At 42.6% G+C, this 23,082-nt stretch overlaps 1 protein-coding gene and 1 pseudogene across 1 annotated transcript; one reads left to right on the top strand and one right to left on the bottom strand.

Annotated features, from left to right (window-relative positions):
* Positions 1-3,279: 3,279 nt before the first annotated feature.
* Positions 3,280-23,078, bottom strand: GLOD4 (glyoxalase domain containing 4). Its single transcript, XM_054573279.1, has 9 exons — positions 22,942-23,078; positions 20,156-20,205; positions 19,497-19,617; positions 15,281-15,425; positions 12,267-12,403; positions 10,508-10,594; positions 10,120-10,233; positions 9,943-10,029; positions 3,280-4,695 (listed from the first exon to the last, which is right to left on the bottom strand). The coding sequence occupies exons 1-9, from the start codon at positions 23,029-23,031 to the stop codon at positions 4,630-4,632; spliced, it is 897 nt and encodes a 298-aa protein (XP_054429254.1). The 5' UTR covers positions 23,032-23,078; the 3' UTR covers positions 3,280-4,629.
* LOC129070337 (small nuclear ribonucleoprotein G-like) lies at positions 11,619-11,934 on the top strand (annotated as a pseudogene).
* Positions 23,079-23,082: the final 4 nt, after the last annotated feature.

Below are 23,082 nucleotides of genomic sequence, written 5' to 3'. Positions count from 1 at the left end.
TGTCCAAAATGTGTAAAAAGCATCACTCCTCCAGGGAAAGTTCCATCAAAACTGGCTTTTGGTATGATGCTGTGTTCCCAGCCTTCCTGTTCTTGGATCATATGTAGATATTTGGCAGGAGTTGGGGGCGGGGGGGAATCATGCTATGAAAATGCCCAAGATTTGAGGCCAGTGAGAGGCTCAGCTTCCGGTGGAGGGGGAAGAAGAGGAGGCTGAGGCCCCTTATCTCTTCAGGGGCTGTGCGTTCACTCCTAACCCAACATTATGGAGGGGAAAAGGATTGTAAAAACCTAAAGGCAAGTCCTACTACCAAAAGCCCCTACTGGAACACAAGCCTTTTAGTGAGGTAATTGATGCATCACAATGTTACAGAAACTCCTCCCACTCCCTCCCCCTGAGGGTCTTGTTGCTTTATGGTTCCTTCTGCCTGCCGCTGTATTAGGAACTACGGCTCTCAAAGCCAGAGTTTGGTAAATAGGAAAGGAACTATTTATTCAGAAGTTATTGGTTCAGAATAATGGCAGAATGTCACCATTAAATCCCAAAGTCCCTTTAAAACATGCCCCCCGCCCCGCCAGTCTGGGGAACCGTATCTCAGGAAAAGATACAGAAGTTCACAGCTCTGCTAGATTCCCATTCTTAATCTAAAACCATACCTTGTGGTCAAGAGAGCCCCCTCTTAGCTCCCAAACTGTGTGGTAAAAAAGTCCAGCAAAGCTGCTGCACCTGGGTTTAAATCCCTGTGCAGATCTTCCTCCATAACCCCATTTCCAACTCCTCCCACACTGGGTTACACCTGTCAGTAGACTGGTTTCCTCCGCCTTTCTCGGCTTTGTTAGTCGGGGCAAGCGTGGTCCCCTGATGCAGGAGCCGCCTCCAAGCCGCTCTCGCAGGTGCAGGAAGCCCCTCTGGTTACCCTGCATTGCGGGTTAGAGTCATGCCCACCGCCTGGCTCTGGATGCAGGCACAGCTTTTTTAACGCTACTGAAACCCTGGCCATGTCCTTCAGATATGCAGAGGAGCTCCCAATGGCCCTGCTTGGCTCGCCTCATCCCCCAAGTGATAGCTATGGTGGGCTTTGGGATTTTGAGGGGACCTGCAGCTCAGCACCCCATTACAGCAACACGGTAACTGAGAAACACTGGAGCAGATCGTTTCAAAATCCCACCTCTGAACCACTCATCTAAGGCCTAGCAACCAAAATTTTCTGGGGACTGCTGCATAGCTAATCCTGCTTTCTACTTGGGGATGGCTGTGGGACAATATGTACCTGTTGTGTATATGGGATTTGTTTCAGGAGCCCAACAAGCCCTTGACTCATACAAGGGCCAGTGTCTGAGCTCAGCTTCTACTCCTTAGTATTATCACGCAGGTATCAATTCACAGTGCTGCGCTGGAATACGGAGTGCTAACTGATATTATTAGAGATGTTTCAAAGCAATAGGTCTGTGGTGGCATGGGATTTTCCAATACTTTTCTTCAATTAAAAACTATTTTCATAAATCATGACATCAGGTTACCTCCAGTTCATGAAGGACCATTAAACAACAGAAGCAACAACCATAAAGACTTCAGAGGAAAGTCAAAGGAAACCAAACCTCAGCAGGTATCTTTGAGATCTTCTGTTCACGTATTTGTAGGAAGTTGCTAGAGACTAAGTACATCACTTAAGAATGAAGTATGCCCAGGACACAACAGTGACTAAAGAACTGTTCCTTGTAACAATAAACTGGGCAAGGGCCACGTAGTATAAGTTGTATTGTTTTCTCTTCTTTAAAGGGTACACACTTTGAGGCTTTTAAAACCATGACTTGCATTAAAAGTAAAGAGTAATAATAGCGCTGGCTGGTGTGGCTCAGGGGAGTGAATGCTGGCCTGAGAACCAAAAGGGTGCTGGTTCAATTCCCAGTCAGGGCACATGCCTGGGTTGCAGGCCAGGTTCCCAGCTGTGGGAGTGTGAGAGGTAACTGATCCATTTATCTCTCAAGCATCAATGTTTCCCTCTCTTTCCCCCTCCCTTCCCCACTCTAAAAATAAATATATTTTTTTAAAAAACAATAATAATAATGGAACATTCTGTAAATCACCATAAAACCCAATAAAGTAAAAATGTACCATAATTAAGACTGCAGAAAGCAATTGTTAAGCTACAATTATTTCTTAAAGCAAGGTATAACATACACAGTACACTAAATTTTGTGGAATAAAGGGAGAAAATATGAATATATATATATATATATGATTAATAAGTAGGAGGCAGGGAAGTGGGACTGATGGGCCGAGTAAGAGCTAGACTTATCAGTGTACACCTTTTACACTGGTTTGGTTCTTAACCATTGACTCTATTTAACTTACAAAGAGGTCTGAGGCAAGGGCATCTCTTCATTGAACACTGAGGCCAGAGGAAATTTCCTATAGGGTAAAGGTAATAAATCTCAGACCAAACTGGAATTTCCCATTAACTCTTACCATACAGTCAGTGGACAAGGTGGAGCCCTCCTGAAAGTCCTGCCAAACCGCACCGGCACTGTGTGATAGGTGAGATGGGCAGAAAGTCACGCAGAGGAGAACCAAAAGTCCATGGCTTTATTAATTCCACTACGATGTCAGGGAAGTAGGGATTTCATACTAACTTTCTAGGCTGACCTGGGAGAACTCTTGCAACATAGCCATTCTAAATCTTTCCGGATTTCTACCCAAGCTGTATTTGAATTTATCTAGGACTCCACCTCTCAGGTCAAAAAACAAAATGTTAACACAACATAAATCTGGAGAAACAGATGAACTTTCCAGCTTCATCTGGTTAAAAACACCAGCTTGGACAAAACCATGTTTCTTTTACCTTTGTTTTCTGGTAGATCCTACCATCTCCAGAGGTGGGAAAGTAACCCTAACCTTTCGTTTAAAATTACTAGCTGCAATGTGCAGAGGAAAACGTTCAGACTCCTTGATAGAAGGTCAATGTCGGACACTAAAGGGTTTTAGGATGAAGAAAATATTAAAAATTGCAGCACAGGAAAAATGACAGGTCATGAGGTAAATAAAAGGGGGCTGAAATAAAGCCAAAACGTCCCAGGTAGATAAACCGCATTAACTTCTTTCAGGCATAATCGTATATTTAAGAGAAAATATTTGGGATATGTTAAAATATGAGATAAGCAGATAAAGAGGGATCTAGTATGTATTTAGTCATTTAGTACTTACATAAACCACTTATTTTATGATAACAAACTTGGAAGGCCATATCACAGCAGCCCAACACACTGGGAAACTATAGTTTTTATTTTTCACAAGAACACCATTAGTAGAGATAAAAATCAAGAATTATTTAATGTAATAGAAACCCTGAGAATAAATCATAGTCTAAACAGACATAGAACTTTGATTATTACAAATTCATACAATAACTTCCCCGTGTATAAGGAGAAAAAAAAGTGAACATTCGTATAGAGCAAGAACATAAATAATTTAGTTTGCTTTGAAACTCATGGTTGCTTCCTTAAGATAGAGCATTTAAGCTGGATGAAAAATGCTGCGAAGCAAGAAAAAGACTATTTTCTCTCAGTGAAAGTAAGATCACTCTATAAGCAGGTGAGCTGAAATTCACCCTGAAATTTCCATACTCCACCCTGCCAGCAAGGGAGAAGAGCAGAGGCTCTGACTTATAAGTAATTTAATATATATTATCCTGGGACTGGTATCGTCTGGGTCAATCCCTTCCGATCTCATCAATCTCTTTCCTAAAATTTGAACCTGCCCACCACTTTAAATAATGATTCTTACAGGCTGGTATTAACAGCTCAATTTCGGAATGACATCTTTGAAAAACATTTAATAATAAATATGCCCAATATAATTTTGTTGCCAATGATTAAATTAATCTGTTTTATAGAACCAAACAGAAAATTACAAGAAAACACTAAAAAAATTTTTTTCAGGCCAAAGAAATCATCTAATCCATTTTTAAGAAATTTAACATGTTCTCTTCTTGTGAAGATTTTTAGAAATTATATAAGGAAACTCGCCCAAGCCAGGCATGCAGCAACACAACACATTAGATCCTTGTCTATTTTCTCTGGCTACTCAAAATTTTAAAGCAAGGAATGCAGGGGTGTGAACCAAACCTTTTGGTTCAAGGAATAAATTTTTAAAAAATGTTTAAATGTCAAGGCCTGCCAGAGTAAGACATCAGAACAACACACTATCATCAGATGCTGGAGTATTCCTTTATAAGCAATATGATTTGGATTTATCTGAACAGGTGGTCTCATAAAATCCACATGCTTACCGAAATTCCTTCCATCCCAAGCAAAGGTAATGTCCCATATAGCTGCCCTAGACCGGAAAATAATTTATTACTCATCTATACAGTTACATGCAGACTGTGCCATTCCAGCGACAGTGCAGATTACAGTAAGAGTTCTCCTCTAACCGGCCTGACAATAATAGGATTGTATACCTAAAATATATCAGAGCTTTCATAAGATTAAAACACATATTATCTTCACTACCCCAGCTTCCTTGCCTATATAGGAAACAACCAAGTTGTGAGAGCATTTATCACGAATGGACACATCAAACCTCCTGGGAGCTAGGAAGGAAAATGCTTCTCCCACGGGATGTCTTCTGTTAACCTGAAGCCTTTGGTTTATTTTGTGTAGCAAACCATTCATCACTTTTATCTGCTGCCATTGCCTACGGAAACAGAATTGGCATATATATTCTAAGTCCATAAAATAAAACAGAGAGTTCACTTTGTACTTCATTGCATTGTTCATAATCAAGAAGTTAACAAGTGGAATGAGTTCGTTCAGTGGAGAGGATCATGTTTGCTTTGACAGAGGGTGCTGATGAGCACTGAGCGATTGCTTGTGGACTCTCACTTTGCAGAGTGAAGGGCCTGCAGCCAGGAAGTGACTGACTAGAGAGCAAGGACAGAGCCCACCAGGCTGAGGGGTCTTCAGTAAAGCAGACGGTGCTGTCACTCTTAGCACCTGGCTGGCCAGGCTCTCGGGAATCCTTAGTGCTCCTGAGACTCAGCCTAATAATGAGAGCGAAGGTGAAAAGCTATTCTGACATTTTAGCTATTGAGCCTGGAACGATTTCCTTTTTCTATGCTTCTTCCCACACCATTCCACTGATGCTGGTACTATTCAGTTAATTTTGGGTCAGTTAATTAAAAAGGATGCCTTGTTAATAACAATATGTTTTGGTTTCACCAGAGACCTTTTATCCTATCGTTCTGTGAGGTTGAGACCATGGAGTGGGGCTTGTGGAGGCTTAGAATCTAAGTCTCTTAACTTCCTGTCCAATACAACCAAGCATATGCTAAATAGCTGTTTCATAAGAAAATACATTCACTTATTTAGTCAAAAAGCAAGCACAGAAACACCTTTAAAAACGCCAGTTTTCATTATGAGCTAGGCAGGCATTAATTTGGGTGTGGGTGTGGGTGTGGCAGCAGAGACATAGTTTAAGGCTTTGAAGAGCACATAGAATAGCTGAGGCCTCAGATATGAAAACAACTATTTTGCATACAGGCGTATAGGGGCGGGGGGATCGTTTGCTGTAACAAAACAATAAAGTGATGGCAGCCTGAAGGAAAAGGAGTAACTAACTGGTTGGAGAAATAGTGTACAATTAGTGTAAAATCCACCTCAGCAAGAAGTCCAAAGATGTTGCCTGCAATTGAAAACGAAGAAAGAGAAACACATGGTGGTTTTTTTTTTCATTTCTGAACAGCGATGCCAGGACGGCCGCTCTGGGCAGCGGGGCTCTGCGATGGGGCAGGGGCCGCGGCACCGCACCCACGCACAACCCTGGTACTGCTGGATTTTGATGAAAATACAAAAGTATTTAAAAAACAAAGATATGCAGGGAAAAAACCCCACAAAGGGGCAGAAATTTCTGTATTTTAAAAAGTGGGGGAAACAACAAACTCCAGTATGGAGAACCCAAGGAAACTTCTGAGTTTTGAAGGACAAACTGAGTAAGAGGGGAGGAAAAGAAAAGCCCTCGGGTGGAGGCACGAAGATAAATCTTGGGGAAAAGAAATAGCTCGCTGGGACGGCAATGGGAGCTGGGGAGATCAGAGGGCAGGGACGGGCCAGACGGGCCCTGTCAAAGCGTTTGGAATGTATCTTTGAGGCAACAGAGAGCTATCAGAAGATTAAACAGATTTTTTAAATTACTGGATTTTGTGCTTTAGAAAGCTCATGCTGGCAGCAGGGATTGACTGGGCGGTGGAAGAAGGCTTCTGCAGTATTATGGGTGATAAAAAGGACGTTTTCAGAAGGCAGTAAACAAACAAGATTTCAGAGGTAAAACTCAGTCTTGGAGACTAATAGCTAATAGAACTTCAGGGTGAGGAGAAACAACATTAAAAAATGGCTCTGTTTGTATACCTAAAACTATTCTAAAGTAAAAAGTATATTAAATGTAAAAAAATTGGCTCTGAGGATTCTTGCTTAAGTAATTGAGATAAAAGATATACAGCACTGGTAAGGGGAGAGAGCAGAGTAGAAATAGGGGAGGAAAGAGAACTGGCTGTAAAGCCTGAAAGATCTTAGTTCAAGCCCTTGCCCTGACACTTACTGAATGTATAATATTGGGTGACAATACTTTTGAGCCTGTTTCCTCACCTGAAAAGGAACTATCAACCCTGCAGATTGTGGAAAGAATAGACAATAGACATAAAGTGCTTAAGAATATGTCACATGTCAAAAACATAGAATACTTAATAAATAGTAACTTTTATTTTTATATGATTAAAAGAAGAATGGGTTTGAAGTGAGATGAATTAAGTTATAGATATACTGAGTTTGAAATATCCATGGTGAAGAGGTTTCATTGGCTATAAATTTGGTTCTGGACACAAAAAGCACTAAACATAAAAGAAAAAGTTTACAAACAACTTAAAAAATTTTCTGCTCCTCAAAACACTCTATTAAGAAAATAAATAGGCAAGCCATAAACTAGGAAAAGTACTTGCATTTGAAGATATCAAATGACTCACATCTGAAACTCCAAGAATCAACAAGAAAAGATAAATAATCAAAAAAATTTTAAATAGATTTGATTGGGCCTTAAAAATAAGCAAATATTCAAATAACAGAAGGACACTCTAGGAAAATAAAATAATGTGAGCATAAACATATGAAGAGGTTAGAGAATAGACTAGAATGGCAAAAATGAAAATAGATCAGGTGTTCGTCATGAAAATAAATGGATCATATAAACTGTTCTGTATTTATATAGTCCAATTACATTAAAGCTACTTTAAAAACACAGGGCAAACCAACTGTATAAAACTACTTTGAATGGAATCAGGGAAATTTTAGTAATAAGTGGATTTGAGGTGACATTAAGGATATACTGTTGATTTTTTAAGTGTGATGATGTCAGTATGTTGTATTAGAAAATTTCTTAATGTTTACTTCTTTTAAATTGTGAAATGTCATGGTGTCTGAGATCTGCCTTAGAATTCTCCAGCAAAAAAAAAAAAAAAAAGTTGAGGTGGGAAAGAACGATGAGAAGTTATGGCCCAGAGCTGATGAGTGACAGTCACACAGGGATCTGCTGTCCTCGCTTGTGTATATTTGGAATTTTTAGTCATAAAGTAGTAAAAATAAACCTATTATGGAAAGAAATGGACAAAAAAACATATAATTCACAAAAGAAGACAAGCAAATGGTCAATGAACATATGAAAAGGTGCTCAACACCATTAATCATCAGGGAAATGGAAATTAAAATCACCATGAGAGCCCTGGCTGATGTGGCTCAGTGGATTGAGTGCCAGCCTGTGAACCAAAGGGTCGTGGGTTCAATCCCCAGTCAGAGCACACGCCTGCGTTGCGGGCCAGAGCCCCAGTTGGGGGCGTGCGAGAGGCAACAGATTGATGTGTCCTCTTGCACATCGATGTTTCTCTCCCTCTCTCCCTTCCTTCCCTTCTCTCTAAAAATAAATAAATAAAATCCTTTAAAAAAAAACCATAATGAGAAACTACTTTACATGTACTAGTGTAGCTACAACAACAACAACAACAAAATATAAATGTTGGGGAGGGTGTATAACAGCTGGAACCCTGACCGTGTATGACGTGGCTGATAAAAGTGTCAAAAGGTTCAATCACTTTGGGTGACTGTTTGGCAGTGTCTTAAAAGTAAAAGCAATTCCACTCTTACGTTTTTATCCAGAAGAAATGAAACATGCATCTGTCTACAAGAAGATTTACACAAGAATGTTCACAGAAGTCTTCCTTATAATAAATGAAAATCTGAAACAACTCAAATATCCATCACTGGAAGAATGGATAAAAAAATTGTTATAAAACTGAATACCACTCAGCCATAAAAAAAAGAACAAACTCCATGCAACTACATGGAGGAATCTCAAAAATGTTGAGTGAAAAAAGCTAGGCACAAAACAATACCTACGGAATGATTCCATTTATATGAAGTCCAAGGACAGATAAAACCTCTGGCAGGCGGGGGTGGTCACGAACTGGAAACGGGCATAAAAGAACTTTCGGCAGCGATGAAAATATAGTTTGAGTAGTAGTTGTATGGGTATTTATATGACTGTCAAAACTCATCAAAGTGAGCACTAAATTTCTGTACATTTAAATTCTGTGTATATTTTACCTCAGTAACAACAACAAAAAATAGCTGTTTGGAGCCCAGGGAGGAGCTGGAACTGGGAGTTAGGAATCAGAGAAACAGTGACGGCTCTGGCTGAAGAGTGGCAGGAGCCAGAGCAGACAGCAACGTCGGCTGGGCGGCGAGAGAACGTGACCCGAGGAGAGCGGCAGGCAGCCAGAGCAGGACCAGGCACCGGAGGGGGCGCCCGCGACTGAGGAGAAGCTGCTGGAGAGACGTGACACCGGCTGGTCTCTAAAGCCAAAGCGGGTAGAGCTCAAAAGAGGAGGAAGTTGGCAGTGATATGAAGGAGCAGGGACAGGGGCTGGCAAATTTGCCGACTGAGAGGTGGCCTAAGATTCCATTTTTCTTTATGGTAAAATTTAAAAATGCTCTATTTTCTACTTTAATGAACATTGATGGTTTGTAACAACAGACAATCATGTCAGTAGGTAGCTTGGCAGGTTCTATAAACCACACAACAATACTCTCAGGTGAATAATCTTATTTTCTCAAATTTGTAGATGAAAAGGCTTAAATTTAGAGACTGTAAGTAAATTGCTTGAGGTCAGTCACACAGCTATTAAGTGACAGAGCCAGGAAAGGCGGATGCATTCCTTTAGTCATCAGCAGAGTATTCGCTGAGTGCTGACCACATACCAGGTGCGTGTTAGATGCCGGGGCACGCCAATGCACCGCTGCTTGGATACTGCTAAAAAATCCAGTTTGAAGAGGACAGAAAAGAAGCTGCTGTATTTTTGGCAAGATGGAAGTCACTGATGAGATCAAAATGCACATTTCACCAAGTGATAGGCGCCAGTGTAGTACAGATTGAAGTGTAAATGGGAGGTAAGAAGTAGAAGCAGTGTGTAGGTAGAGTTTTAAAAAAGAAATCAGGAGAAGTTGTATGGAGTAAATAAAAGATTTTCCAAGAAGGAAGACACTGGAGCTTGAGATCAATTCAACTAGAAAGGAAGAGAATAATGTGATAGAAGGAGAAGAGATGACCAAAAGAGCTAAGGAGTTGAAAGGGGGCGGTACCCAGGCATTTCCATTCAACGGGCAGGAGCCGCAGTGGTTCCCCAAGGCGCCTGAGGCAGTGGGAAGGCACCGATGCTGCCCCCAGAGAAGAGCTGTAGAGAAGGCAATAAAGATGCGAGTCCCTGGTTCAAAAGTCATCCCCAAAGCCAAGAACATGGTTCTGACAGTGAGAACTGACCCCTGCCGCTCTGGCCCTTCCCCATGCGCCTTAATGCCACCTCCCTTGGACCTATGGTCGTATATATTCAGAAATGAGACTCACGTCATCCAACAATTTGCTTCCCTTGGGATCCATCTTAGAGAGTTCTCGAAATGCTTCATCCCCCACAAAACAAATTTCATGTCCATCCTACACCAAAAAAGACAAAAGAAATATGGCAACAAGACACCTCAAAAGAAAGCCGTGGTGCAGCCTGACCCCTTCCTGAGTGATACTTACAGGGTCGGCCAGAATGACCACTTGTACTGTTGCTTTCCCTGGGGTATCCAGACTCACCAGGTGAGTCAGAATCTTCTGCTTCTCCCTTTTCATCAAGTCTTCTAAATCAGGCAACTGGAGCAAAACAAAAAAGAAAAGTGAGCTAGGGGTCATGCACCACTCTTAGGCCACAGTCCTCATCAGCCCTAATGGAATGTCCGGTCAACCAAAAAGAACCCGGGAGCCCCTTGTTTGGTTTTTTTATCTCAGCTGCTCAAGACAGCTGTTGAACTTGATACCAAAGCCACGATCAGAATGAACCTAACGAAGGGGAGGCCCAAGGTTCTTAGCAGTTGAACCAGCTGGTTACAAAGCTTAATGAAACAAAAGACTTGGTACCAAACACTACCTCTTTTTTGGGGCAAGAAAAGGCAATTCTTCCAAAAGCTGCTGCGTGATCAACTGTACCATTGATGCACTGTAGCTCCAGTTTACACTGAAAAATAACAAAGTGGGTTTTATTTTTTAGAACAGATTATGTGGTTAAAAAAAAAATTAAGAGTACTAAGGAATAAAGTAAAAATTAAGTCTCCCTCCTACTCTCACTCCAGAGGCATACTCAGCAGTTGCCTCTATTTGTACACATGGGCATGCACATTTCTTTTCTTTTTACACAAATGGCAGCATAATTTACACATTATTCTGTCCTTTGCTTTTCTCCAATTAATGTTACCATGTCAGCACGTAAAGACGTACTTCATTCTTTTCGATAGCTGTATAGTCATCCACTGGACTAATGCATTGAACTGTTCTGCTAATCCATAGGACATTCATTTTTTTTCTACAATTTTTAAAATTTATTTTTAGAGAGGAGAAGGGAGAGAGAGAGAACGGGAAAGAAACATCAATGTGTGGTTGCATCTCACACGCCCCCTATTCGGGACCTGGCCTACAACCCAGGCACGTGCCCTAGACTAGGAATCGAACCAGCAACCCTTTAGTTTGCAGGCTGGCACTCAATCCACTGAGCCATGCCAGCCAGGGCTCTTCTTTTAAAGATTTTACTTATTTACTTTTAGAGAGAGGGGAAGGGAGGGAGAAGGAGACGGAAAGAAACATCAATGTGTGAGAGATACATCACTCAGTTGCCTCTCACACGCCCCCAAGTGGGGACCTCACCCACACCCAGGCATGTGCCCTGAGAGGAAATCAAACTGGTGACCTTTTGGTTCACAGGCCAGCACTCAATCCACTGTGCCACATCAGCCAGGGCTAAATTATTTCTTATATTTTGCTATTACAAACAATGTTGCAACCAATAACGGTACACAGTTCTTTATGAACATGTATGATGAGTATGTAAAATAAATTCCTAGGAAGAGACCTGCTGGGTCAAAGTTCAAGGACTAAATCAAGCTCAAATGCTGGGTTATTTTTTAAAGGAAAAAGATACATTATCTTTACAGTATTAAGTCTTGTCTACATCTGGCCAGACGCCAAACTCTAGGCCTACCGGCGGGAGCGTAAGAGGCTAAGAATTTCTTTCAGAGGTATCTTTGAGCTCGCTGAACAGACACTATGAGCAAAGCTCACCCTTCTGAGCTAAAAAAACTTATGGACAAGAAGTTATCATTGAAATTAAATGGTGGCAGGCATGTCCAAGGAATATTGCAGGGATTCGACCCCTTTATGAACCTTGTGATAGATGAATGTGTGGAGATGGCAACAAGTGGGCAATAGAACAATACTGGAATGGTGGTAATACGAGGCAACAGTATCATCATGTTAGAAGCCTTGGAACGAGTATAAAGAATGGACGTGTTCACCAGAGAAATCAGCGTGCTTCTACGTCCCCTCTCCACAACCCCTGTTTTACTACAACATAAAAATCGAGTCTTGTACATTTTCACATTGAACTTTTGTTAAATAAACTTCTCTACTGGTCAAAAAAAAAAAAAAAAAAAAAAAGTCTTGTCTACATCTCTTCCAACTCAGCAATTTCATCCCTGAAAGGACTGAGCCCCAAGTATCTATGTGGTAAGGTTATCAGCAATTTTTTTTTTCATTCTCTTTATCACTGTGGAGAAATTAAGGGAACAAGCTTCATATTAACCTCATTTATAAGCCAAACTCAAAGTAACAGATTATTTCTCTCCAAGGTCACTCACCTGGTTATCAGCATAGCCCAGCAAAGCCCTTTGCTTCTCTTCATCTTGTTCATAAATTTTCATTCCCAGTAGATTAGACCAGTAGTTCAAGGACTTCTGAAGATCAGACACTGCTAGAGTTACTTTTAACACAGGGTCTGCAGGGGAATAAAACGGCGGCAATGATAGGTCAGTGCAATGGAGCAGAACAGAAAAACCAAAACTGGCTCCAGAAAATATAGGAATTTGTGATAAGAAAGGGATTTTATGTCCATACAAAAGGGTACATTATTCAATAACTTAGTGGGAAAAAGTCACACCTTTAAACTAAATGGCAAAATGCATTCCTGTTGGGTTAAAGGATTAAGTTTAAAGAATTAAACCATAAAAAAACTAGAAACAGGTAATTGTTTATACAATTTTGGGGTGGAGACTTTATTAAACCTGACACAAGATACAAAAACCATGAAGTAAAAATTGCTAGGTTATTACCTGAAATGGAAAATTCCTAGGCAACAAAAAACAAAAAAGTTGCAAGCAAAAGTAAAGCCCTGGCTGGGTAGCTCAGTTGGTTAGAGTGTCATCCCAATACGCCAAGGTTGTGAGTTCAATTCCTGGTCAAGCCACATAAAAGAACCAATGAATGCATAAATGAGTGGAAAAACAAGTCAATGTTTCTCTCCCTCTCTTTAAAATCAATAAATTTAAAAAAATTAAAGAGTAAACAACAAAGTAAGAAACATTTTTTTGCAGTGTATTTGACACAAAGTCCTTATTAGTTAAATCACCTTTAAGCATTAAGAGGGAAAAGATGAATATCCTAGAAAAACAGGCAAAAGACACAAAATTGGAATGGTCCGTGAACATATGGAAAACATTCGACTTCACAAGGAAAGAAATTAGAATTCAAGTAAGACATTTTGTTATCTAATTGGCAAATAATTTTAGAAGTTGGCAGCACTGACGGTGGTAGCGTGAGGGGAAAATCACCGTCACGCAACACGGGGAGCGCGTGAACTGGCTCGCTTCTGGGGAACGATCTGACAAAACATACTGAAAGCCTAAAACATGTACACTGCTTCTAAAAGAGCAGCCCCGCTTTCAGCAATTAAAGACGTAATTGTGGCTGTTTGAGGGGCTGTCAGCACAAAGGCATTCATCACAGCGCTGCTCCACGTGGTGAAAAGCGAGGGATAACATAAATACCCAACAATAGAGCATTGTTTATCTTCCTGTGGTGCAATACAATGGAATCCTTCCAATGGAATGGGAATTAAAAATATATTTATTTAATTATATACTTATTTTTTGATAAAGGATTGGAAAGCTATATGCTAAAATGTTAACAGTGGTTATCTCTGCATATACGGGTAGTGGGTTTTTTCTTCTTTTTAGTTGTATTAAAACACCATTCCTGGAAACTTTTATATTGTAAAGTGAGTTTCTGAAGTCCCATTCCAAATCTACGTCTGACTGTGATAAATTCAATACATTTCCTTCCACTTTCATGCCTCGGCCCACTGGCTGGAGCATCAGCATCACGGCCTATGGCAAGGAGTTTCCCAGGGGCCTCGGCCTCGCGGGCTGTTACAGTTTTCCTGTTCTCTGAGGAATCCACAAATTCTGGCTGCCTCCGGAGGTGTGCAGGGGCAGGGAAAGGACCACGGCGGTGAGGCTACAGGCCAAGTGAGTGAGTCTAGGAAGGGGGGACATGAGCTAGACTGATAGACCTGACTCTGCTATCAATCAGAAATTAATGCCCTAAAGGTACTATCATCCCAAAGGACAGTATCATCTTAGGATTGTGGGGCTTGCCATTATCTTACATATTGACACATCAAGATTAGGGGAAAAAATGTACAGTGCAATTAGTGACAGCAGTTAAGTTTTAAAGTTAGTGTATAAAGCAACAATCACTTATCAGTAAAAAGTCATCATATAAATCCCTTAAATGATTAAGTACAGAAATACCATCTCCCAGTGAGTCCCAGAGCAGCAGCCGAACCTCCCACCCTGGAACACATCACTTTCTTCTGCTGAGCTCCAGGGGAAAAGCATTCAACACAACAACCAGACTCAGCATGAGGGATTCTGGGACGTGAGGCTGACCAGTGGAGGAAAGAGGAGTATGTCTCGCACAGGCCCACTCAGGGGCATGAGTGAATGGCAGGCGGAACTGCCCTTGCCATTCTCCAGTATTTTTTGCTTTGGGCAGAGCAGGTAGCGGCATTTGCAGGAATGAAATACACTATGACAAGGATGCCCCTGCAGTATACACATCGCGCAGGTTCCTTCCTGCTCCCTGTGCAGTCAGTGAGGCAAGCGGCTCCTCACTTCCGTCCTCCCTCACTCGCTGAGCACCAGCGTCATAGTTTGGGAAACTGATGTCTGCTGGACAACAGACTAACTGGCCTAAGGATAATTCTATTTCTCCTGCCAGTGTTTGGTTCACGAGCAGGCACATGAATCATATCTGACCAGGAAGTCGGCTGAAAGATTCTGGGCAAGTTTTGCTCTGCTCTTTGAAAAGAGCAACAGGAAGTCAGTCGTCTCTCCCTCCCCCACCAGAAGAGAACGTGGGAGCACGAAGCTGCAACTGCTACTGGCAGCCACCTACCACGACGAGGGGCGCTGGCTCTGGGAGAAGCGGGCCCCTGTGGACAAGGGAATGGAGAGAGACAGCAAATTTCAGTTCTTGATGCCATTTGTGAGCTGCTGAATCAACTAATGCTGAAATCTTTCCTACTTATAGAATGCCTGTTTTGTGAGCCAAAACATTTTCTTACTGTTCAAGCTAGTTTGAATTGGGTTTTGTTATTCACAGCTGAAAGTATCCTAAACAGCTACATTACCAGTAGAACAAAACCAGTCTGGAGCCCCTATAATTATGAAGATTTCATAAAAGAATATAATTTCTCAGAAAACAAATAACAACACTGGCGTGGGAAAGACTCCACAGGACAAAGAAGTCCAGCTCCCTCGCACCTTCCATCAAAGACACCTTCAGACAAGAGGGTTTTTATTAGTATAATTACCTGACTGAGGCGCACTTCGATCCTGCAGATAGAACTTATATCCTCCTGGGGCCTCGGTTTCAAAAACACCTTCTGCGACTTCACTGAGCGGCCACTCCAGCTTCCTGGCATTGCTGACAGCCTGGCTAGAAGCGAGTGTGATACCCTATGACGAACAGCAATATCATCCAAGTGGGTAACTACGACAGAGCTTTTATGGAACGATATAATGGGACAAAGCCCCATCACCTTTACATTGTGGATAAAAAAGGGTACGTACAAGTTCAGTGACTGAAAGTAACTCCACAGGGTGATCTGGGTTAGTCATGGTGGGCAGTCATGCCTGCGGCCTATAATGTCTTTAGTAAAAGTTTAAAAGCCAGCCCTGTGCACTGTTCTTGCGCATCTAGGTTAATACCTTCGAACGCCAGAAGCAATCCTCTTTTCTAGACCCCTGGGAGGTGTAACCGCCCTCATGGGGGCACATAATCTTGTTAATTGTTAATCTACCTTCCATTCCTTCCTTAGTTCCAGATGCATAAAAGAAAGAGTAACACTCATTCTTCAGAGCATTTGAAATCTTGTTTCCTGAAAACATAGTCAGTTTGGCTCAAATAAACTCATAAACATTCTCTGCAGGTTGGGACGTTTTTTAGGTTGACAATGTCAAACCACCTAAGAATTAACTGGCATTCAAAATATCCTCCTAGTGATTTTAAAGTAGGTTTTGGACATTTTTCTTCTACACAGATTCCAAACTTCGTGAATTGCAGGGCTGAAATTCAAATGCCATTCAACTGAAACCAAAGGTAATCTCTCCTAATTTTAAAGATCCAGTGAAAGAAATTTCTTTTTGCTTTTTTAAACAGAAAATTTATACCAGCTATGAAGGCATCTTTTAATTTAAATGTAATCAAAATACCTAAAAATGCCCACTTACGCCATCTGATAAGGCTAGCCTCATTTCCAGCTTGGTCACGGCAACAGCCTCGTTCTCTGCCCAGGGCCTTATCAATCCACCAGCCACTCTGCAGCCAGAGTGGACATTCTAAAACACACCCTAGAGCCTGTTCTCAAGAGAGCAAATCCCAGGTCATTTTTCCTCTGCCTAAAATCCTTGATGGCTTTTCATTTCACTCAGGGATGGCTCATAATGGCCTGAGAGGCCCAACACAATCTGCCCCATGTCTGACCCTGCCTCCTCCCATTACCACCCCGCCCTCTCTGTGCCAGCCACACTGGCCTCCCTGCATTGTCTTGACCATGGCAGGTGCCGTTTGGTGGCTTTGTACAGGCTATTCCCCCTCCTGTAGTGCTCTTCCCCAAGGTACCCACACGGCTGACTCCCTTGTCTCCTTGAGCCTTTGCTCAAATGTCAGCTCCTCAAGGACACCTTCCCTTGCTCAACACCCTCCTCAAATTTTTTTTTAAATTGTATTTATTTATTTTTAGAGAGAGGGGGAGGGAGAGAGAAAGAGAGGGAGAGAAACATCAATGTGCGGTTGCCTCTCATGAGCCCCCCACCGGGGACTGGGCCTGCAACGCAGGCATGTGCCCTGACTGGGAATTGAACCAGTGACCTTTTGGTTTGCAGGCCGGTGCTCAATTCACTGAGCCACATTATCCAGGGCCCCTCCTCAAAATTAAGACCAGTCATCTGCTCTATACTCCCAAGTCCCCTTATTCTGCTCTGTTCTTTCCCCATAACAATGATCACATTTAAAATAACATATTATATGATTCATAATTTAGTCTATTTATTAGTTTTGTCTGTCAGGCTCTTAACTCCCTCCCCTGCCAGACATAGATTTTTGAGTTTTGTTCACTGGTTATCCAGAGTTCCTTGAGCAGTGCCTGGTACATAGCAGGCACTCAATAAATATTTGTTACATGAATAATTACTGTAATAAATAAATTAATACATAGGTCAAGCCCTGGCTAGTGTGGCATAGTGGATGGGGCACCAGCGTGCAAACCAAAAGGTCAATTCCCAGTCAGGGCACATGCCTGGGTTGCAGGCCAGGTCCCCAGCTGGGGACGTCTGAGAGGCGACTGCTCTATGCATGTCTCACACATTGATGTTTCTCTCCCTCCCTTCCCCTCTCTCTAAAAATAAAAATCTTTTTTAAAAAATGCATAGGTCATTCCACATATTTGTCAATATACTATATGTAAACTAAATTCCTAGATGTGAAATTAAAGGTCAAAGAATGAATGCATTATTTCGATACCGCTGAGCTGAGGGCGCACCGATTCACACTCCTATTAGCAACGGTAGAGCGGCGCCCGTCCGACACCCTCGCGCCCTCGGCGGGCGCTCACGCCTCGCTTCGCCGGTCTGAGAGGTGACCAGCGGCGGTGTGGAAGTCGAACATCTTTGTCGATATTTAAGAGACATTTCTAATTCCTTTTCTGTGAACTATCTGTTCACAGTTTTTGCCCTTTTAAAAAAAATCATTATGTGGCCGATCCTTTTCTTTTTAATGAACAGGAGTCCTTTATACACATGGGAGTTCTAATTGACCTGCTTTCTTTTTTTGTTCCACGAACTGGGAAGCGCAGAAGCAACCTTCCTTCGTCGGGCCTTCTGGGGCGCCACGGACGGCTGCTCCCTCCACCCACACGGGCCCGAGCACGGGACTTGAGCCACGTAAATGACGATGGCACCATGACGGGTTTGCTCTTTTTTCTTTCCCTGATTTAATTTTGGAGAGTAAAGAAAAGACCAGGAGAAGCACAAAGGAACTCTCGCATACACCCCGTCACCAAACCGTACCAACCCCACCTCCTCAACATCTCTCAGATCCATCCGCTTCTCTCCAGCGCCCACTACCGGGCCAGCGCAGGAACTGCAGGTCACTTGCCGTATCCTGTGAGCTAGCTTCACACTTGAGTCTTGCTGCCTTTCAGCCCAGATGCCGTGCCCTAGCCCGCTGCATTCTTCTTGCACACCACACACACTATGGCATTCTCCTGCTTACAAATGGCTTCGCTCTGCTTTCAGAATAAAGTCTAAAATGCATCTTACTGTGCTTGCTTGATGTGGCCCCAGCTTGCTTCTTCAGCCCCAACTCTACCCACTCCCTTCTTCACACACTAAGCTCCAGTCAGACTGCGCTACTCACAGTCCTGAGTGACACGGTCCCTCTCGCCTCGGGGTCAGTGCCCGTGCTCTGGACACTCTCCTCATCCTCCCTCCCAACTCCACTCACTGGGCTCGGATGCCACCCCTGGAAAGCTTTTCCTGAACTCTCACCTCTCCAGGAACAGGCTGGGGATTACTCCCGTGTGTTCCCGCTTCCCCCTATTCTTATCCCAATCTTAGCACTTATCACAGTGTATTCTTGTTGTGCCTTCACTGGTTCCCCCCACCACGCAGGAAGCTCCTCAGGCCAGGGAACGTGCTTAACGCTCCAGTGTTAACACTGGCCTAACAAGGTACATGGCATATAGTAAGTCACAATAGTATCTGTTAAATGAATAAATCAATGGAGACACGAAGAGAGAAAAGAAAAAAACAAATAAATATGTTGAATCTGAGCAGTCCTTTCCATTTACAAACACTTTATAGACATTTGATTCTCAAAAAAACTTCCATCTAGATAGCATTATTTTAATATAACAGTAATACTGAGATCAAATGAGGTAGATTTGCTCAGTATATTCTGGGTAAAAAATTAGTTACTCCTATCCTGCTACGTATCTGGTCCGAGTGGTATTCTATTTAGCAGAGGGTGACTGCTTAATAAATGATTGATACTATTACTCCAACAGGTGCACGGTAACCGGAATTTCTGAATGAATAAATACGTTCTTCTCTTTACCCTTAAAACCCTCTCAGAATCTTCTCTGACTAGCACCGGCTATAGTAGCCCAGACCAATCTAACGGGCCACTCCAGGGAGAATGTTTCTCTGGATGGCGATCAGGACCTGACCAGACCAATGACGCTGGCCCTTTAGCTCTCAAGGCGCATCAGTTCTCGGGGGGGGGGGGGGGGGGTTCTGTCTCCTTCGAAGATGTCTCTAAGTCTTGAGTTTGATTCCAAAACATGGGAAGAACACACTTCATCCTGAAGCCAGGGTACCCAAGCAGTTTTGTTTTAAATAGAAAACATCATTAAACTAATCACTAAACTACTCCAAAAGGCCATCAATTCAGCAGTTATCATAGCTAAACCTGTATCAGTGATCTCAATAGACGGTGTAGCCAGAAGTCTAAAACAAAATGATACTTACCATAAAGTCATTGCCAAGCTTGTAGTCTCCGATGCCATAATTGTAAGTCAGTTCTGCAACAAAATGATCATCCTCAGGTCCAAATCCCACCATTGTTTTACTCCATCTCCCATCATAAGGCCTAGAAAAAGGAAAGTAAATGAACCCAGTGACCTCAGACAAAATCTGCGCCTGGCCTCGCCCAAAGAACTATTGGAACAGAGGTGTGGGCAAGCCCCTTCTGGTCCTCTAAGTGCCCACAAAGACGAGATGGCCTCAGCTGGTGCTAAGAGCAGCTGGGGACAGTGCTCACGGGCCCCGTCACCTAAGGCCCCAAAGACTGGCACTTCCTTGAGGAAAGGATTCATTTACTTATTCTCTAAAGTAGGGGACAGAATGCTGTAAAGGCAGTCCTCCAAGCTGACCTTAACTTATTTATTTGCATATCCATCAACAAGCATGTAAGTCCCACCAGGCTTTGGAGTTTTCCAGCTTGTCATGGCTACTAAGCTTAAGAGATACTCGGTAAGACATTGTTTCACCCACAGCATACAATTATTTGTGTTCCTGAAGCTGCCCAATTTATTGCCTCCTTAATTTATTCCACCTTGAGGAACTGCTTTGTGTTCTCCAGGGGTTTTCAGATCCTAAAGGAGATTTTAAGAAACAAGGTGTCATACCCATTGCAGGCAGCTTTGCAGCCTTCTTCAAACTCCTCATGCCGCAGAATCTGCTCAGGGAATCAGAATAAATTGTTAAGTTTTACTAGTACTACATGCAGCATGCTCAGCAAAAACTAAAATAATCAACACACAGACATTATCATTTGTAAGCTTTACTTGTAAAACAAACAGAAGATAATAAGCTTTATAGCTTCCCCAGGCTGAAAGTAGCAGAGGCGAGGAAGGAAGAACACCTTGACACCAAGAGCCAGGCAACCAAGCAAAGTCGTGAAATCTATTGAGACTGGGAAGCAGTGCTATGTAAGCAAAAAAAAAAAGTGGCCTTCGGCATTAGAGAAGCCTGGTTTGAAATTCTGGCTGTCACTCAGTAGCTGGGTAACACTGAGACTGTTCTTCAGATCTGGGTCTCCTAATATGTTGTGAACATGGATAATTTATTACAGCGCAGAACCTAGTACACAGTAGGCTATCGACGTGTTAAGGTCTATTTTCTCTTTTTGATTCTCACTACCACTGCTCCTGTTCAGGCTCCTAACACTTCTCTTACAGGCTATTAAAGACCATATTTAGAGCTCTTTCTTTTTGCCTCCTTGCATCGGAGAGAACAAGATGGGTCACCAGCAACTCTACTGGGGCCGTCCAAGAAATTTCAGCCAGGGTTCTTGTTTTTGCCGCGTATGCTCAAACCCGCACACATGGTCTGATCTGGAAATATGGCCCCAATATGTTAACACCTGTGTTTCCATTAGCACGTGAAGGACTTAGGCTTCATGAGTTGGATAAAGTGAACTTCTATAAGTGGGTCATTCAAGACATTTACCTTACCGCAGAATGCAAGCTCTTTGTACGTAAAATTTTTTAAAAATTCAATTAAAAATCATAGTTATTGATCTCCATTAATACCACTGCGGAGAAAAAAAAGGGGCTCTGTACTAAATCTGACAAGACCAGTGACTGAAGGGAACCTCACAGGTGACCTGATCATAAATTTCTAACTGGGCAGGTCATGGTGGGTAGTCTTGTCCTCGGCAAATAACTTCTTTAGTAAAAAGTTTATCTTTGCCTTAAACAAGCCCTGTCCATTGTTTCTGTGCATCTAGGTTAACAGACCTTTAAAATGCCTCCTTTTCAGATCCTTCAGAAGCATGACCATCTTCAAGAGAGCACACGATCTTGTTAAGTATGCTGTAATCCAATCCCCCAGCTTGTTTTCTCCCATCTTCATTTAATCTTCCTTACATTCCCTCCTTTAACTGCGAAACTGCCATTCTCTGGAGCCATTGAGATCTTCCTTCCCAGTATTGTGTCAGTTTGGCTCAAATAAATTCTTATAATAAAAATTCCCTACAGGTCTGGACGTTTCTTACATCAACACCACCATAAAATTAGGTCTGTAAAGCACAGCTCTGATCATATCAGTGCCCTGTTCCAAACTGCAAGAGAGCTCCCTACTCACAGCGGCACAGAATCTAAATTCCTCAGCATAGAATTCAAGACACTACCAGGAGCAGTTCCAACCTATCTGCACTGACATCCCACCTCCTTAACTTGAACTAATTAGTCCAAGCTAAAGGCAGAGAAAACTAGCAGTATTTCCAAAACATCCCTAATTCTTGCACTGGCTCTTTAGTTTTCCTAATATACTACTCCCTCTCATCATGGTCTGTGGAAATCCTCTCTTTAGATGTCAACTCAAATGCAAAGTCTCCATGAATTATTTCTTGACCACTCCAGGTTGGAGTTAAGTCTCTCCTACTGTTGTGCTTGATAATAGCAGATAACATTTACACATTAAAGGAGAGCTTTGTGATTTTCTTTTTTCCTCCTTCTTTTTTGGCTTATAACCAACAACAGTTTATTTATTACAGTTTCAAAGGCTGAAAGTCTAAGCTCATGGTGTTGGCAGATTTGGTGTTTGGAGAAGGCCCACTTCCTAGTACATATATGATACTTTCTCAAGCTTTGTGGTGTTCTATCCCTTACCAAATTTCTACTTCCGTCACTGTTAGCTTTGTACAAATCCAATTCCTAACCCACCCCATTCTGGGCCAGCTTTTATCGAGGTTTTCTTCATCTTTCTTACCAAATCTCAGCATAGCACAGTGAAACTGGACAACATACATGCACCCCACGTCTTCTGCACTCTCTATATTAAACTGCACTCTTGTACCTCTAAAGTCCTTGCTCCCCAAAAGCTTCCGCTTGTTTGTAACCCAATGACCCATGCAAAGTTATAGCTGCTCAGGGCTGCAGAGAGGCTGCTTCCGGGTGTTGGAGAGGAAACTGTGATCGGACTTCACTCCTAGATCTGGACTGTTGAGACGAGAGTCGGAGCGCTCACCCAGAAGCTGAGCACCCAAGAGGCTATTCAAACCATCCCTGAGAAACAGAGCTCTGAATATGCTGATTATCTAAACTGAAAGGCTCCAAACCCAAAGAGGCTAAGTTACTGGTTGCTGGGATTTCTGTTTATTTACTGGCTTTCCCATGAGACTAGAAGCTCCACAATGGCAAGAGCTCAATATACGAATTATAGTTGTGAATGAATTTAAATGAAAGCACGTGTGTGAGCACAGTCGGCGGCTAATAAGCGTGCGTCCCCTTTTAAAGGCCATCTAACCCAAGCAGGACTCAAAACTCTTCCTGAAGCTGAAAGCCCGAGAGCTAACGGGAGGCTCGGACACCTGGGTTCTGCCTGAAACTCGTTTCTCTCCTCTCTCGGCCCCGTCTGGCTCAGCCACCCGTGCCACCCTCGCGCGCCTGTCCCCCTCGGCCCCGCCCACCTTCATCCCCAGGACATCACGATAGAAACGCGCAGTCTGGAAGCGGTTCCCCACTTTAAATACGAAGTGCAGAGCTCGGCGAGTCGCCATGACCACTAGCTCCACGCACCAGTCGCGCTAACAGGAACACACCGCCCACAG

This window comes from Pteronotus mesoamericanus, unplaced genomic scaffold, assembly GCF_021234165.1.
Source record: "Pteronotus mesoamericanus isolate MK-2021 breed Mesoamerican mustached bat unplaced genomic scaffold, CSHL_Meso_final contig_246, whole genome shotgun sequence".
NCBI lineage: Eukaryota > Metazoa > Chordata > Mammalia > Chiroptera > Mormoopidae > Pteronotus > Pteronotus mesoamericanus.
The sequence above is the reverse complement of the archived record's forward strand: the minus strand, read 5'-3'. Positions and strand labels throughout refer to the sequence as shown.

Bases quoted from the DNA above. Each gene is read 5' to 3' on its own strand.
- GLOD4 (XM_054573279.1), bottom strand. From the start codon at position 23,031: ATGGCGACTCGCCGAGCTCTGCACTTCGTATTTAAAGTGGGGAACCGC. The intron at 12,404-15,280 runs GTAATTATACTA...ATTCCCCTGCAG, and splicing joins TCGAAGTGCGCCTCAGTCAG to ACCCTGTGTTAAAAGTAACT. The intron at 10,030-10,119 runs GTAAGTATCACT...TTTTTGGTGTAG, and splicing joins TGGTCATTCTGGCCGACCCT to GATGGACATGAAATTTGTTT.